Consider the following 17,469-nt stretch of genomic DNA (forward strand, 5'->3'; position numbering starts at 1 on the left):
GGGATGAGTTGAAGGAGCATGGAGAGAGTTGGAGAGGAAATGGAGGGAGAATGATATTTCATTGCAGAGCTGCATGAAATTCTCAAGGACAAACAGAAATTAAACGGGCAACTAATTTAATTTTATTAACAATTCAAAACTAACCAAACAACCGATCAAACAAAATATCTAAACCCTAGAATTGTATGACTGGGAACCCACCAGGATGACAAACATTTAAAGTATCAGAAGAAAGTGTTCACAAGAAAACAGAGCCACTCTAAGGCTCATAGATTGCAGCAAGGAGACTTATGAGCCCCTAAGGCACACCTCTTACTATCTAGATTAGATGTGGCAATGCTGAATTTGAAAGGGAGACCCTGTGTGGACTAACGTTTGTTTGTTTGTTTTAAAGCAAACTTCGAAAAGATTATCCTTCCAAAATCCTGATCAACCTATGCACAGCATTACTGATGCTCAACCTAGCATTTCTGGTTAATTCCTGGCTGACATCGTTTCAGAAAGAAGGACTCTGTATCACAGTGGCAGTGGCACTTCATTACTTCCTGCTCGTGTCTTTGACTTGGATGGGCCTGGAGGCAGTCCACATGTACTTTGCTTTAGTCAAAGTCTTCAACACATACATTCCAAATTATATCCTTAAGTTTTGTCTAGCTGGTTGGGGTGAGTATTCTACCATTGCACTTGATGTCTCTTTTAAAATACTGTCTTTTAAAAATTTTTGACGCCACCTTTGTTTTCTTCTTCCTCTTCCTTTTCCTTTTCCTCTTCCTCTCCCTTTTCCCCTCTTCCTCCTCCTCCTCCTCCTCTTTCCTCTTGGGTAACTTACAATGAAAGGCATTCTTTCTAAGTTCCAGAAGATGGAAGTAAAAGATCAGAGAGTCCACATTTGGCGTGGACCATTCTACTGTCTTTATGACCGTGAGTGAAGGGAAGAGAGCAGGACTTACCCTTTTTATAAAAGATCCAATGCAGAAAAAGTAGGAACCTGTTTATTGCAATAGAGAAGACATTCCTAAAGGCAGGTCCTTTATTACTGAACCAACTCTTGAAGATTTAATTTCTCAATGCGGTGGCAATGGGGATCAAGTTTCTGCAATATATTCTTGGGAGGACCTGTTCAAAGTACAGGAGACATAATATTTCAGACCCAAGCCTCTTACTAGTGTAGTTTAGGAAGGAATGCATCAGTGGAGTTTGGATATGCATTTCTCTTCCTGCTTATGTGGTTCTATACATTCAACTTTTAAACTTAGAGTAAAGAATTTGTGCCAAATATTTTTTTTCAGCAGCAGCTTGTGTGGGATTTTAGCCCTCCCCTTAGAGAAGTTGCAAAACCACTTCCCGATGTGACAGTGAATGGTCAGGTCTCTTTTATAGGTGCCAGCTGATAGTCTAAAGTGCTTTGCATGTTCACATAGTTAGTCTTCACAGTATCTGCATAAAATGAGTCTCATTATTATTTTCACTGAATATACGAGGAGGTGTGTGTTGCGGGCATGGCTTATACTTGGTAAAACACACACCCAAGTTTTGAACTAGGGAGCCTGTCTCCAAAGTTTGGATTTTAATACCAATGATCAGGCCATATTGCCTATGAGACAAGAAACAAGACCCCATATTGACCCTTACCATACCTTTTCACAGACACAACCACTGTTTCCCTTGGGAGATGTCAGGAATGGAACTCAGCATAAATAGTTCCTTCCCTTTCTCCCACGCTTCCTCTTCCTCAGTTCCATTCACAGATCCTTCCTCCTTCTCTTGGTCCATACCATATAGTTCCTACGGCTTACATCTTGTCTCTCAGAGCATCTCGTTCTATACTACCAAGATACAGGGAAAGGCAGGAAAGTCTGAGGACTACACAAGGGCAGGAGAATCTTGAAAAGTGAAGTATAATTACAAGCTAAGGTCAAGAAGCCATGGCCAAGGTCTGACTGACGAACCAGTCAAGAAAGATACAATGAGCTACACATAGATACAGTTTATTATTTTCACAGCCAAGGGGAGAGTAGCTAAAATGGCAGACCTCTACTTCTCTCAGCTCTGAAAGGAGTAACACCAAAGAGAAAGTGAAATGATGACACTGTACACATGGTGGCAGTCTCCATGGGTCAGGGGTCAGTTCCAAATGGAAGCTATGTGCATGTCTACTCTACAGCCCCATTTAAAAGGGAGCAGGGTACAAAGCCCCGTACCACTGAAAAGCCAAGTGTCTCATAACAACTTTCCAGAGGAAAGAGGGAGATATGATATCCCACCCCAAGGTTCTTGTCTTCTCCCATTGGTAAAAGACTCATGGTACAGTTTGTCAAACCTCAGCAAGCCTCTGTTGTGGATGCCTATAAGGTCATGGAGGATGGGCTCGCTAAGTCGCTGCATGGGGTCTGGAAGACAAATACTAGGATCTCTGTAGATTTAACAGTTGGCCTTCTTAAGTCAAAGCAATATGTTACAAAGGTGTATGCTTTTAAATTTCTAAGAAAGTAATTGTGTCCATATTTTATCAAAACTAACAAGTGAGCATGGAGTCTCATGCCTGCTATCCCAGATTCAAAGCCATCCTAGGCTACACAGTAAGCTCTTCTTTAGAAGGGTTCCCAGTGTGATTCTCTGCCTCGGAAACCCAGCCTCCAAACAAAAAGCAACAAAACGAGTCCTAGAGCTACTTAAAAGAATTTTTTATATTGATAAGTATTATGTGGGTGCATGTGTATGTAGTGTGGTGTACAAATGGAGGTCAGGGGACAGCCAGAGGGTATTCATTCTCTCCTTCCATCAAGTGGGTTCCCAGGATCAAACTTAAGCTTGGAAGCGAGTGCCTTAACCCACTGAGGGATCCTGTCAGCCCCAGTCCCCTCCACATTATTTAATCCTAAATACGAGGCCTTCTTTCAGACCTGTCTTACTGCCTCTGGAGGCATTAAAAAAGCTAGCATAGAAAGTAATGAGTTTCAATATTGCATTTTCATACTCTATGCATTATACTATATTATTATTCACCTTCCTCTTCCTCCAGTAGACCCTTCCTATCCTTCCTATTCTCTTCTTGATGGTCCTTTTTCTTCCCACCAATGGGCCCTTTCTTTTTTCATGTCCCTCAAACACACACACACACACACACACACACACACACACACACACACACACACACACACACACACACACACACATTAGGGTAGGTCCTGTAGTAGGTGTGGGCTAGCAGAGTTAGAAGGGATTGGTCTTTTATCACAGTTGGGACAATGGAGGACTTTTCAAGATGCTTGCCACTATGGGGATTGGGATAGCTTTGGGGGGTATTTTGCAACTCCTACATATAGTGTATATGTATGAGCGTATGTGCTCCCAGTAGGAGAAATGCAAGCTCAGGAATAAAAGAGTAAGCTCAGCTTTGAACTGTACTTGAAATTGAATTTGTGTAGCCCATGCCCGTAGTCCCTTCATGCTTGACCATTTTAACTGAGCCGATTGCTTTATTATAGTTTGGCTGAATTGAGCGGCTGTTAACTGGTCGATCTAGTCAAAATGTCAAACTAGTAACAAGTGTCTAAATGACTTGCCTGTCAAAAAAGTAATGAAGGCTGCAGCTGATGGTCTGTGCCCTTCCACCAAGGTGACCTAGACAAAGACATAGTGAGAATGAAGGAACAGAATTGAAAAGGAAGGAAAAAGTGATAGCCCATCATCCGAGAGAAGAGGAAATGCTTTGTGTAGATTTGTATTCTGATCAACTAAACGCTTCTATTGCCAAACTGGGTTTTTGGCACTTGAGCTACTTTAATAAGTATCGAGCATCGCATTGGAGTCACTGGCATGCTGCTTAGTTTAGCAGATTGGAAAACTCCTAGAAATATTTAACTAGGAAGAATTCACAAATATTTTGCAAACAGTGCTATTTTAATGTCCACACATCTGTGGCTCATTTATATAGTGAGTTAATGTAACAGAGTCACAGCTGTTTGTTTAGGATCCTTCTTCCTGGATTTAACAGGTTCTTTTGCCTTGCTTGTCCACTCTAGGAATCCCAGCAATCACAGTGGCCATTATACTCAGTGTAAGAAAAGACCTATATGGAATTCTGAGCCCAACGACTCCATTGTAAGTACCCAATATCACGCGCTTTTCGGGTGGTGGGGGTTTTAGGTATAGTGGGATGTTTCTGGCCAGGGACTTAGTCTTAGCACTGGCTTTATGGAAAACTCAGTGTTGGCCTTTCTGTTCAAACACAGCCATGGAATGATTAGGTGTTTGGAGTCTGTATGATTGTAGGCTAGTCATCTGCCTTTTAGATGCATCTCTTCTGGAAAATGGGGTGAATATCATTTGCTTTCAGTGTCATGTGCAAGATAAAATGTCATTGCTTTACCTGTTGCCTGATCCATGGCAAATGCTATGTAACTGGCAGCCTTTTTGGCTGCAGAATCTCACAGACCATGGGAAAGATTTAGTGGCTAGTCTAAGGAAATACTGAGATGAGTTGGAAAACATGTTCTCTCTCTTTTTTTTTTCTTTTCTTTTTTTCAGAGCTGGGGACTGAACCCAGGACCTTGTGCTTGCTAGGCAAGTGCTCTACCACTGAGCTAAATCCCCAACCCCATGTTCTCTCTTTTAGCTTTCCCAGGAGACTGAAAAACTTCCATGGTAGTAAACTGGCCTCCTCCCTCCTCCCCCCTCTCCTCCCTCCCTCCTCCTCCCTCCCCTCCCTCTTCCCTCCTCCTTTTTTTCTTTAAACTTGATGAATAAGCCATCTCAGATTCCCAAGAACAGCTTTGTATTCCACGCCATCTTTTTGGAGCCTTCTTTTACCATGGCCTCTCAAAACTCACATCCACTATAGATTTCTTGTCCCTCTGCATTGGGATCAAGTGTAGAAAGTCCCATATCTAGTGGTCCTCTGTCTTTAATAGTGAGATGGCAGTTGCCAGTGGGTCAAAATTACACCGCCCTCCGTAGCAGAGGCTTTCTAATTAAAATTCCTGCTTCTTCCTTATTTTCCTCTCTTTTCTTTCCCCTTCTATCTTGTCTCCAGCTCTGTCTTCCCTCTTTGCCTATTTCGTGACTTAAAAGGTCCCCAGTATCTGTCTCATAGTGATTCTTCTTCAAAGATCAAAAGCAAAACAAAACCAGAACAAAATCAACTCCACGCTCCCCCCACAAAGAGCCTTTTTATATGTGGATTTGTTAGTAAGAGGCAGATGGCTCTAAGAGTTTTGTTTTGTAAATAATTATACTTTGAAAGGTAATTCACCACAGGCTACAAAATCCAAAAGTACAAAAGGGTAGAGGCTGAAAAGCCTCTTCCCAGCCCCCAGCTATGAAATTCTGCTCCTTTCAGGTAACGCCTATTACCAATAGTCAAACATGTGACTATTTCCTTACGCAGAGTTTTTGGCTTGTTCGCATTATTTTAAATGTTATTTTATTATTACCACTTTTTATTTTGGAATTTTGTCTTGCTATATAGCTGAGGATGTCCTGGAACTTAGTGTGCAGCCCAGGCTACACATTCAGTAATACTCCTGCCTCTGCTTCTCAGATTGCTGATATTACAAGCCTGAGCCCAGATAGTTATTTTATTTTTGACACATTTATTGTACTTATTTATGAAATATAGCAAAATATTTGAATACATATTTACATTATAAAATGGTCAAATAACATTATCTATTATCTCAAAATTTATCATTTCTTTGTGTAACCAACATCCAAACTCCTTTCTTCTTAGTAATCTGAACTGTACAACACATATTGTTTGCTATAATGATACTTTGTGCACCAGAACACAGGAACGTATTCCTCCGGTCTGCTGGAGCCTTGTACTCTCCCCCCTACTCTCTCTAGGCTCTGATGACTGCTGATCTGCTCTCCCATTCTATGTGATCAACATTAACAATTCCTTTAGACTGATTTATTTTACGCATGTGAGCATTTACATGCATATGTGAACTGCAGCATGTGCTTGCCTGATGCCCAGGGAAGTCAGAAGACATACAATTTCTTAGAATTGGAGTTTTCGGTGGTTTGTGAGCCACCATGTGTGTGCTAGGAATCAAGCCTAGGACCTCTGCAAGAGCAACAAGTGCTCCTGAGCCATCTCTCCAGCCCCAGTCATTTATACCCCAAAATCTAGTGTTGCCTCATTTTTAGAGTTTTCTGTAGTTTTCTCAGGCTGAAAATGATAGGACTGAGAATCCTAAATGAGACTCTCAGAGAATTAAGTTTTCTCTCAGCCTCCTAATACACAAACACACACACACACACACACACACACACACACACACACACACACACACACACTGATATGTACCAGTGTGGATAACATGTCCCAAAGGATTATTTTTTTTTTGGATTCAGAAAGAGATTCCAGCTAATTAGACACACAGTTGATTTAGTCAAGCTTGTCTGCCTTCAAAACTCAGAAGCAATGTGTCTCGTAGTTAGAAATGTTGTTCAACGAGGCATCTGCTCACAGGAACCACCGTACATATCTTCTATAATAGAAAATGTAGGGTCATTAAGCCATCCAGTAGTCACTGCTGCCTTTTGTGGTCCAAATGCATCATATTTTAAAGTAGCACAACGAGAGCTTTTTGTTGCATTTTTCATTAACTCTGATCATCTCATCATTGTTTGATATAGCATTCAGGAATGTTCTTGCTCACCCCTGCCCTTTTATTGTGATGTTTATCATGCAAAACAGATTTCATCTTTCAAATAAAAGCTCTGTTTTAAGGTGTGCACAGGGCGGGGAGGAGAGCTCCTTTGGGGAAAAACACATAATTTTCTTTTCTCTTGTTGAAGAAGAGAATAGTTTCTCAGGGAAATTTACTGCAGTTGCTGTACATGTGTGTCCTGCAAGATGTGAGCTTGCATTGTAAGGTACCCAGAAGTAGGGCTCCGGAGAATAAGGTTTAAGCCCAACCCTGCTTCCACGGGGTAGGAGTGGACTCCATTTGTCTTGCTTCATCTTTCTAGGTCTGGTTGAAACTTGCCAGGGACTTTAGTGGGGTCCCCAGAAAGTAGTCATTGATGTTTACAGCTCACAATAGTTTTCTCTTTCTTGCTCTGTGCAGTTGTTGGATTAAAGATGATCACATCTTTTACATCTCGGTAGTGGCTTATTTTTGCCTCATATTTCTCATGAATCTCTCCATGTTCTGCATTGTTCTTGTTCAATTGACTGCGGTGAAGTCCCAAAGCCAGAAGACTCGGAAGAAAATGATCCTGAATGACCTTAAAGGCACCATCAGTTTGACATTTCTACTTGGCCTCACCTGGGGCTTTGCCTTTTTTGCCTGGGGACCTGTGAGGATCTTTTTCATGTATCTTTTTGCCATTTGTAATTCGTTGCAAGGTAACTAACTGCATGTTGGCCCTTTCTGTGGCTAGCTAGATATCCAACAAAGAAAGCTTTGTTGTTTTGGAAAATAATCTCACATAACAGAATTTAAAGAAGAATAAAGGAAAACAAAAACAAACAAACAACAAACTTCAGGAAATCCCTGCTCCCAGTAAGTGAGTCAATAGGTGGTCTTTGGACATACCAGTTAGGTATTAGCCTTCATTGAGTGAGCACACGTTGCCTCCTCTTACTCAACAGTGGAAGGAGCATTACAACTAAGCTAGCACAGTTCTCTCTAGTTGTGATATTGGCATCAGATAGCAGCATGGTAAGAGCTCTTACAGTACTTATAGCACCAACACACTGCATTTGCTGATATACAGGGTCACACTTCTGTTTAAATGGGGGAGTGAGTGGTCTAGCTGAAAATATCTATTACTAGACAGTAGAGACATTGCAATTTGAATTCCACAGGCTCCAGTTAAATCATATAATCTTAATATTTTATTAAACCAGCAGGACAGAAAATTGCAGAGTCACACAGCTGCTTCAGTGCAAAGAGCCAAGGACCAAAGCTCTGAGTAGAGTGGGGAAACAAAATATGCTGGTTCTCTTCTGTGTGCTGTGTGCTGTGTGCTGTGTGCTGTGTGCTGTGTGCTGTGTGCTGTGTGCTGTGTGCATGTGTGTGTATGCTGTATATGTATGGTGCTGTGTGTGCATATGTTGTATATGTGTGTGTGTGATGTACATGTGTATGTGTGGTATATGCCTGTGTCTGTTGTATGTGTGTGTGTGTGCTATGTATGTGGCGTGTGTGGGTGTGTATGCATGTGTGCATGTGGGAGAATGTGTGTAGGAAAGAGACAGGTGACAGACACACACACACACACACACAGAGAGAGAGAGAGAGAGAGAGAGAGAGAGAGAGAGAGAGAGAGAGAGAGAGAGAGAGCTATGCATGTGCATGTGGAGACTCACAGGCTAACATCTTCTAGCGCTTATTCCTTATTCATTTGGGACAAGGTCTCTTACTCAACTGGGAGATAGGCTGACAGGCAGCATGTTCTAGCAGTTCTCCTGATTCCACCCCACATAGCACTGGGCTTCCAGGTGTCTATGCCATTTAACTTTTAACATGAATGCTAAAGGTTGAAAAACAGACCCTCATGTTGGTACAGAAAGCACTCTTATCTGCTAAGCTACCTCCCTAGCCACTCATGTGCCTTTTGATTGCATCTGGTGGTAGAAATGAATTTAGCAACTCTTGGCAAATTCTTGCTTGGTGCTTTGTAATTATGACGGAGGTTGAAGAATGAGGTAATAGATCTACAGTGGACGAAGCCACCTGACTCAGACTGAGGTGCTCTAACTTGATATTCTTCATGACAAGAACTAGATATCCTCAATAGAGAGTGTCTGTAGAAGTGGATTAGGATCGTGGCAGGCTCCCTTCTCAGTGCTAACCCCAGGATGCTTTCTGGCTAACTAATCTGAGGAGAAATTTGTCCCAAGTATTAAAAGTGGGGTTGAAGAAAGACTATAAAGCTGGTTGAAACTTGAAAGAAAGATGTTTTTGAAAAAGCCAGTGTTCCATCCCTTGGCAGAGGGAAAAGAGTATGTAGAATATAATCAAGTATTCTCTTGAAGATGAAAGCAAGAGTCTCACAGAACCAATGTTGAACAGAGGCATACCGTCTGTGTGTCAGACACGTTTTATGTTAATTATTCCTTGTCCTGCCTGTAGGATAGAGTATGCTGTCCCATATAGTAAGGGTGTTTTCAAAACCCTGAGTTTCTAAGTCAAGTTGTGTGTGCTCACTCACGAGCACGTGTACGCACACGCATGCGTTCGCGCGTGCTCGCGCACACAGACACAGATACACACACACACACACACACACACACACACACACACTGCAATGAAACAGGTGAACAAACTAGCAATTTGAAAGACAAATGGTCAATTTGTAGCCATGACTGAATGTTGGATGTCCTGTGGCCAGGTGAGAAAAAAATTAAGCTTACCATAAGGCCTTTGTGAAGGAGGGGGGACCCAGATGGAAATGCTAGTGGAGAAACCCAAACAAACAAACAAACAAACGTACAACCCTATACTTTCTCTCAAGCCTATCTTGCAGTGAATGAGCAGGTCAATGTGCTGTGGGAGAGAAAGGAAAGCTTCCAGGGAAAGAGGGAGAGCTGGCAGTCTGCTCACTGGAATTCACAGAATAAGCTTTAAGTATAAGGACTCACAAAACTGCATGCAGTGGGTCAGAGTAGCCATAGGAGCTCATTGTCATAGCTGCCTCTTAATCATGCTGCAGCTAGGCATCTCCCTGCTCTGAGGCTCGCTCTCTTCAGGTTGCTGCTCTGCCTTCCGGGTGGCTGTTGCCCAGTGACAACACTACTGAATCCATCACTGCCATTGTTTAGTTCCACATAGTAATAAAGCCCGTGGGAGAGTTAATGAGACAGGCTTCCAGATTGCTGCCTCCCACCTGGAATCAGGGAGCCTCAGGGCTGGGACCAGGGAAACAAGATCTTGCCAATCCAACTCTCCACCAAGTGACAGAAAGTCACTTGGCTCTTCTGCAACTTCCCAGGGACTGAAGGCTCAGCCTTCCATGAAGCAGAGCATTTAGCTCCTGATCCTCTCTGATTCTTATCCCACTGTTCTTCCTTGGATGGCGGGAAAGTAAGATGGTTAGGACCTTGGTGTCTGTAGTGAGCCTTGCTCAGCGCTGATGTTGCCAACTCCAGATGAGCTCTGTGATCTGGGTAAAGTTTATTAAAGATCATGGAGTCCAAAGCCTCTTACCTAGAAACAGAAGAACAGCAACACAATACCTGTCATGTTGTCAGTCCCTAGTAAACACTAGCCGTGATTTACTAGCACATGGCTGCTTTAGCCCCTCTCTTGTCCTCCTAATTCAGACCTAGCAATCACAGAGAGAGCAAGCATAGTTTGCCCTCTTCATGACAACCCTCTCTGATCTGTAACTAATGGCATTGCATCTCCTCTCCCTCTATTACTTACCACGAGCATTTCCTTACCTAGCACCCCAAACGTTTTCCATGCCCATCATTTTGAGTACTTCCGTTTGTCAGCATCTTCTTAAAACATAGTCCTGACTTTGAACCCAACTGGTGGTCAAATTAGGGTCAATTTCAACAGCTTATCACTTTCCTCAATCAAAGACTCTTGATTGTGCTGGACCTCATGGCACAGACCTGTAATCACATCTATTTTGAAGGATTAAGCAGGAGAATTGAAAGTTCAAGGCCACTACCCTGGGAACTTAGTAAAACCTTGCTTCTAAATAAAAATCTTAAGAAAGAGGGCTGGGATATAGTTCAGTGGTAGAGTACTTTCTGAACATGTATAAGAACTCATGTTCAATCCCTAATACGAAACATGTAATAATAATAATAATAATAATAATAATAATAATAATAAAATATTTCCACTGAGACAGTAGCTTTGAAATCATTTATCCCCTTTGACTTGTGCTCAGCTTTCAATGAGTGCTAGGAATAATTTACCCACAGGACAACTTTCCAATGTTGAGGCAAGTTGCATTCTTTGTAGAGAACAAAGATTTCCAAATAGCACTTGACCCACAAAATATATTTTGAAGTCCAAACAAGTATTGCTAAGGTTACAGATGACAATGAGAATTTATGTGTCACCTGCCTAGAAGGGAAAGTCAACCACTGTCTACTGAGTTACCACACATAGTCCTGGGGGCAAAGAGAAAAGTGCTATGAAGATGAAAAGGAGACCGAAGGCAGATAGATATTCAGAGGCTTGACAGCAGGAAGATGGGTAACCTGCAGAACATGGTGTGGCTAAGGAGGGCCCATATTATGGAAGCAAGCATCATGGCAGCTCACAAGTAGGAAGTGCTTTTCAGGTTGAGGTATCTGCATGGCTTTGATGGATAATGACTTTGGGCATGGACCGTAAATAAAAGTCAGAGTATTGAGCAGAGTTTCTTTTGCCAATTCTATTCCCATCTTGAAGAAATCCAAAAGTCCTCCAGGGACTTCTCCATTAGAATAAACTGAAGTCCTACTTTCATTTCCCCAGGAACTATTTCATAGGATAGAAATGAAAAATGTCCCACATTAACGACTGATATCTCCAGCCCTTCCCTCTCACTTGCCAGACGAAGTCAGAGCTGGAAATGCTTTACACATGCTTTGGTTATGCCAAAGAACATATGCATGGGATATTTATGGCTGTGTAACAATATATCCCCAAAATTCAGCAGCTTAATACTGTATACATTTCTAATCTCAGCAATGTCCAAGGGTCAGGAATCCAGACATAACTTAATGATTCACTTTTGGTCAAAGACCATTATGAATTTGGAGTCAAGCAGTCTACTGCTCCTGTAGCCATCTGAAGACTTGTCCAGGGCTGGGCTGTCTGCTTCCTAATAGGCTCAGCCACATAGCTGGGACCCACCATGTGGGCATCTGCATAGAAATGCCAAGATGTTGCCAAGACAAAATAAATGATTTCTTGAAGTGTGAGTGGATGTACGGCGATGTCTTTTATAGCCCAATGAAGTGACACACCATGACTTTGTTCATGTGTCATTGGTAATGTGGGAGGACGCAGCATGTCAAGGATATGAATTCAATACACAAAGATGAGGATCACTGAGCACTATGTCTGGGGCTGGGTATCCTAATGGCACTTGCATCTCATGCACTAGTATGGATAGCAGCCTAGGGGGAAGACAATGGAGTTTTAATACTGATTTTGTGCTATGATCACCTTTTGGGAGATCATAAAGAAATTAGAAAGACATCGTGCCCTGGGGGTTCACTGGAAGCAGCATTGATGGTGAGAATAGGCCTGAGTCAAGGAATTGGTGCTCACAGGTGGAAGAAGGGAAAAAGACTGACCTTGTTCTCCTGGCTTAGGGTTCCTCATTTTTGTGTTTTACTGTGTGATGAAGGAGACTGTGCGGGAGCAGTGGCACATGCACCTCCATTGCAGGTGGTTTCGGCTGGACAACTTTTCAGGTAAGATGTCCACTTAGGTGTGGTTTTAAATTGTACATATTTTATAGAGTTGATCGTATCAATTTGTCTCCTAATGAATTCATATGACAAGACTTCCAAAATGGAATCTGCTTCCATGTCATAAAAATGATTGTATTTTTGTGCTAAGATGAGGAAGGCAAGGGAAGACTGTAGCTTGGGTCCTATTTTGACTCAGTAGAGCTTTTGTTTGGGCCCAGATTTCTTGGACTGCTTGTCATCTCACCTGTGGTTCAGTTAGAAGAATATGGGCCAAGTACTTAATGCATTTCAGGAACTGGGTCATAGGGCCTTTTGGCCAGTAGCCAACAGTAGGTTGCATAGCTGTGAGAAGCAAGGCATTGTGACAGGTGGAGTGACATGTCAGCATTTCTAAGATGCTTCACAAGTGAGCTGCCTGGGCGGCTCGTCTGATGGTACTCGGCCAAACGTGAGATATTATGGCCTCTAATGTTGTTTCTCAACAGTGGCCCTTCACTCTAGGACATCTCCAGTGAAGGCAAACTGATGTTATTTTTTTTCTCTCTCTCTCCCTTCCTCCCTTCCCCTCTTTATTCTTTTCTTATATAATATGTCCCAACCACACCTCATCTCATCTCCCCTGTTGACTGCTCCTCCATTGCCATTCAGAAAAGAGCAGACCTCTCAGGGATAACAACTGAACATAGCAAAACAAGCTACAATAAGCCTAGGAACAAGCTGTCTTATCAGGGTTGAACTAGGCAACCCAGTAGGAGGAGAATGGTTTTGTCATGAACAGGCAAATGAGTCAGAGACAGCCCTACTCCCACTGTTAGGTGTCCACAAAAACACCCAGCTAAATAACCATAATGTACATGCAAAGGGCCTGGGTCAGACCCATACAGGCTCATGGATTGTTGGTTCAGCCTCTGTGAAGCCCTATGAGCCCTGCTTAGTTGAATCTATGGGCCTTGTTCTCAACCTCTCTGGCTCCTATAATCCTTTCTCGCTCAGTTCTATGTGGTTCCCCAAATTCTGTCTGTTGCTTAGTTGTAGGTCTCTGCATCTGCTCCCATCAGTTGCCTGAGGACACCTCTCTGATGTTGATGGGACAAAGCTACTATCTAAGAAAGGAACACAAAGCAATTCCACTAAAATTAGGAACTAGACAGGTTGTCCACTCTCTATATATCTATTCGACATAGTACTTGAAGTTTTAGCTGGAACAAAAAGACAACTGAAGGAGATCAAGAGGATACAAATTGGAAAGGAAGAAACCAAAGTATTGTTATTTGCAGATAAGATGATAGTTTATATAAGCAACTTCAAAAATTATATCAGAGCATGCCTACAGCTGATAAACACTTTCAGTGATATGGCTGAGAACAAGATTAACTTGAAAAATCAGTATCCCTTGTATATACATATGATAAACAGACTGAGAAAGGAATCAGGAAAACAGCATCTTTCACAGTAGCCTCCAAAATGTAAAATATCTTGGAGTAACTCTAACCAAGAAAGTGAAATACCTGTATGACAAAAACTTCCAGTCTTTGAAAAAAGAAATTGAAGATGATATCAAAAGATTGAAAAATCTCCCATGCTCATGGATTGATAGAATTAAATAGGAAAAATGACCATCTTACCAAAAGCAATCTACAGATTCAATGCAATCTCTATCAAAATTCCAACATAAACTAGTGTTCTATTATCAAATGATCTTCTCTTCAATTCTGGCAACTTGTATCAGTCTCCACATAAAGGCCAGTCTTCTTTCTTCGGAGAGACAACATTCTTACTTTAAGAGTCTACAAATAGTACCCAGATATCTTTTATACTGGATATGCCTGTGACCTACAAGTCCTTATGTTCTAGGAAAAGCAGACATCCTTAGTAAGTATATTGGCTTTTAGTGCGTCACACACCACAGGACAAATTGACTTCTCATAAGTTCACCGAAAAGCTAACGCCCAGAATGAACAGCTATTAAACATTGAACCTTATATTTAGAGGGATTATTGAAGGTGGTACAATTACTATGTCACAGTCTCGCCTATTTTAATACAGAATGTGATAAATTTTACATGTTTAACTTTTTTTCTGGTGTTCTTTCAGGTGGGAGAAACAGTTTTGGAATAAATGTTAGGCATAAACAGAAGAGACTGAAGAAAATCAGTGAGCCCAAATTATTGACACCATCACTCAAGTCAGCAACAACCAATTGTACTTTCAAATCTATAGGATCTGTACCCAGCACTCCTTCAGAAATAAACTTCCCAGATGGTAAAGTACAAGACACTTTTGTTTGCATCTGTATTCCAGAGATACTCAATAACATGAGACTATATGTTGAATCTTGGATAATATGTCTCCCTTAAAACAAGTACATGTTTTATATATAATTAATATTTATTATATGTTATGATGATATAATACAATACCTATGATATATATCCAAGTAAGCACTAAATATAATCTATATTATAACTACATGTAGATCTATGTGATTTTCTAAAGATACATGGAGATACATATTTGGAGGTATTCTTGGGTGAGAAAGAATGTATAGACTGATAGGCCGTTAGACTAAGGGATGAGAAGAGACAGAAGGTTTAAAAACTTCAAAGGCTCTTCAAGTTATCACAGACTGTTGAAGCCAGAAAGAACCTTAGACATACTCTCGTTCAATTTTCTCACTTTATACAGAGAGAAACTCAATCATGGTAAAGGTGCTTATGAACAGTCATTAAGACCATTGGCAGCAGACTGGGCTAGAACTCAGTTCTTCTGGCTTTCATGCCATTACTGCCTCCTAGCCCAAATACCCCTTGAGTTACTACCACAGGAATCAATACTTGCAGATGGAGACAGATGTTTAGCTAAGGATGGGGTGTTAGTGGGGAAATTGCTGGGGAAGGAAGAAGAGGAAAACAACAACAGGAAAGCAAAATGGATGAAGAACATTTGAAAACTGTAAGTTAAAGGCTGGGTGTAGAGGCACCTGCTGTAATTCCAGTCCTTGGGAGACTTACAGGAAGATTGTCCCAGTTGAGACTAGCCCGGATTGTGGAATGAAGCCCTATCTTGAACATCTGAGGTAGGGGGAAGCAAATCCCTTAAGGTGATGCTGTGATGACTGCATTCTTTTCTACTTGGACCATGATGCAATAGCTCATGTTTGCCTTTCTAAGCCCAAACTCAGGTTCAGGTACACACATGCACAGATCAGCTTAGATAGCCTGATTGTGTTCAACTTGCCACTTCTCAGGGCTAATGACAGGACTCTATCACTCACTCCTAGTTTTTATTACACTGACTCCAAAAGCTCATTCTATTTTCCAGGCCTGAAACTGATTTGAAAAGTGCATAGTGTGTTAAAAAGGCCTTTGGCTTAAGATCGGGCTGTGTCTCTTTTACTTGTTTAGAGCTGCATTCTTTCTAGTGTTAGAATGTATAACTCTACCAGTTAACTGTAAGTCTGGATGAGCACGTGATTCAGTTCTGGTTGAATCACACTAGACAGTCTCCATTGTTGTATGGAAAAGTTAGGGGTATCCATAAAAACCATCTTTCCTTAGCCGCTGGTACTCATTCCCCTGCAACTAGCTAACTACAGATATTTATCGCTCTTCTGGAAACCCTGGAAAGTCATGGTATAAAGAGTTCCTGTGTTGTGGCATCTTCTTAGTAACTAATAGTTGGGGCTGATTGGGAAACGCCAGTTTTGCAAATAGGATCCCAGGGGTATTTTCATTCACTAGCATTATGTATCACAAATGGAAACTTATTTTTCTTTAGAGGAAACAGTAGTAAATATTAGACAATCCTAACACTTTAATACCAAGCAATAATCCTGCAGACCCATAGATTGTGACTGTTTCTCTGCAGGAAGTGCATATGTACCTGTTACTCAGGCAGTGCTGTCAGAATGAGCTCATCTTCCTCACACTTATGCTAACAGTATCTTTTTCTTTTAAAAAATTTATGTATTCATACATGTATGATGCCTTGTCTGCATATGCAACTACATGCTAGAAGACAGCATCAGATCCCTTTTATGAATGGTTATAAGCCACCATGTGGGTGCTGGGAATTGAACTTAGGACCTCTGAGTGCTCTTAACCGTTGAGCCATCTCTCCAGCCCCCCAGTATCTTTTTCGTAACTTTCCTTTTTTATACATAATATACATCACATCGTTCTATGAAATTTTCATCTTGTTCCTTCCTTGTGCAAAATCCTTAAGGTCCCTAGCTTAAATATTCTTTGTTTTCATGCAGGTGACTTTGATGACGGCCCCTATACTTTCTCTTCCTTGAGTTGTGAAACTGCACCTACTTTTATAAGAAGAGCATTGCCTACAGAAATCAAAACAAATTCCATTCAGAAACAAAGATCATTTCCCATAAATGTCAACAGAGATGCTCACCTGACTCCCAGCCCTGGACTTGGGGAAATGTTCAATTTGTGAATCAAATCTGCCTCTACCTTGTATTCTAAAGATTGCTTTGGGAGAGACAGAATGAAATCATATTTAATAAATATCGGCCTTGGAAAAAATTCTTCTCTTCAGTCTTATTTTTTACTTTAAAAAACTTTTACAATTCAATATATTGTGATAGAAAGAAGACAATGAAGAAAAAGATAGTCCTTTCAAGTTTACTTATTTATTATTTTTTCTGAGTGTGAGTGTGTACCTATGTGAATGGATGTGTGTCACATGATCCCTTGGAGGCCAGAAGACAGCTTTTGATCCATTGACATTGGAGTTGCAGGTGGTTTATGAGCCACCTGTGGATGCTTCATACTGAACTTGGGTCCTCTGCAAGAGCAGTAAATGCTACTGTTAATTGGAGAGCCACCTCTCCTCCTCCAGTGTTTTATATTGTTTGTTTTCCATTTTTTAAGGAGGAGATTGACATCTATGTGTGATACATTAATTGAGAAGTACCCACACCATTGGGGATTTTGTTTAACATACTGCTGAATGTATGTCTTAAAACACCAAACAAACCAAGGCAAAGATCTATCTTTGGTCTGTCCTGAGAGGCAAACAATGTTAAGTGACCAAAGTATCAGGACCTCTAGCTGGCTAGATACCCACAG

General features: G+C 41.3%; 1 protein-coding gene across 1 annotated transcript in view; it reads left to right on the top strand.

Annotated features, from left to right (window-relative positions):
• Adgrg4 (adhesion G protein-coupled receptor G4) overlaps window positions 1–16,834 on the top strand; it is a 93,422-nt gene extending 76,588 nt beyond the window's left edge. Inside the window, 6 exon segments of the mRNA XM_032890105.1 lie at window positions 395–663; window positions 4,026–4,104; window positions 7,080–7,360; window positions 12,284–12,392; window positions 14,493–14,647; window positions 16,644–16,834. Coding sequence (XP_032745996.1) covers window positions 395–663; window positions 4,026–4,104; window positions 7,080–7,360; window positions 12,284–12,392; window positions 14,493–14,647; window positions 16,644–16,834 — 1,084 coding nt within the window.
• Window positions 16,835–17,469: the final 635 nt, after the last annotated feature.

This window comes from Rattus rattus, chromosome X (assembly GCF_011064425.1).
Source record: "Rattus rattus isolate New Zealand chromosome X, Rrattus_CSIRO_v1, whole genome shotgun sequence".
In the NCBI taxonomy this organism is placed as follows: domain Eukaryota; kingdom Metazoa; phylum Chordata; class Mammalia; order Rodentia; family Muridae; genus Rattus; species Rattus rattus.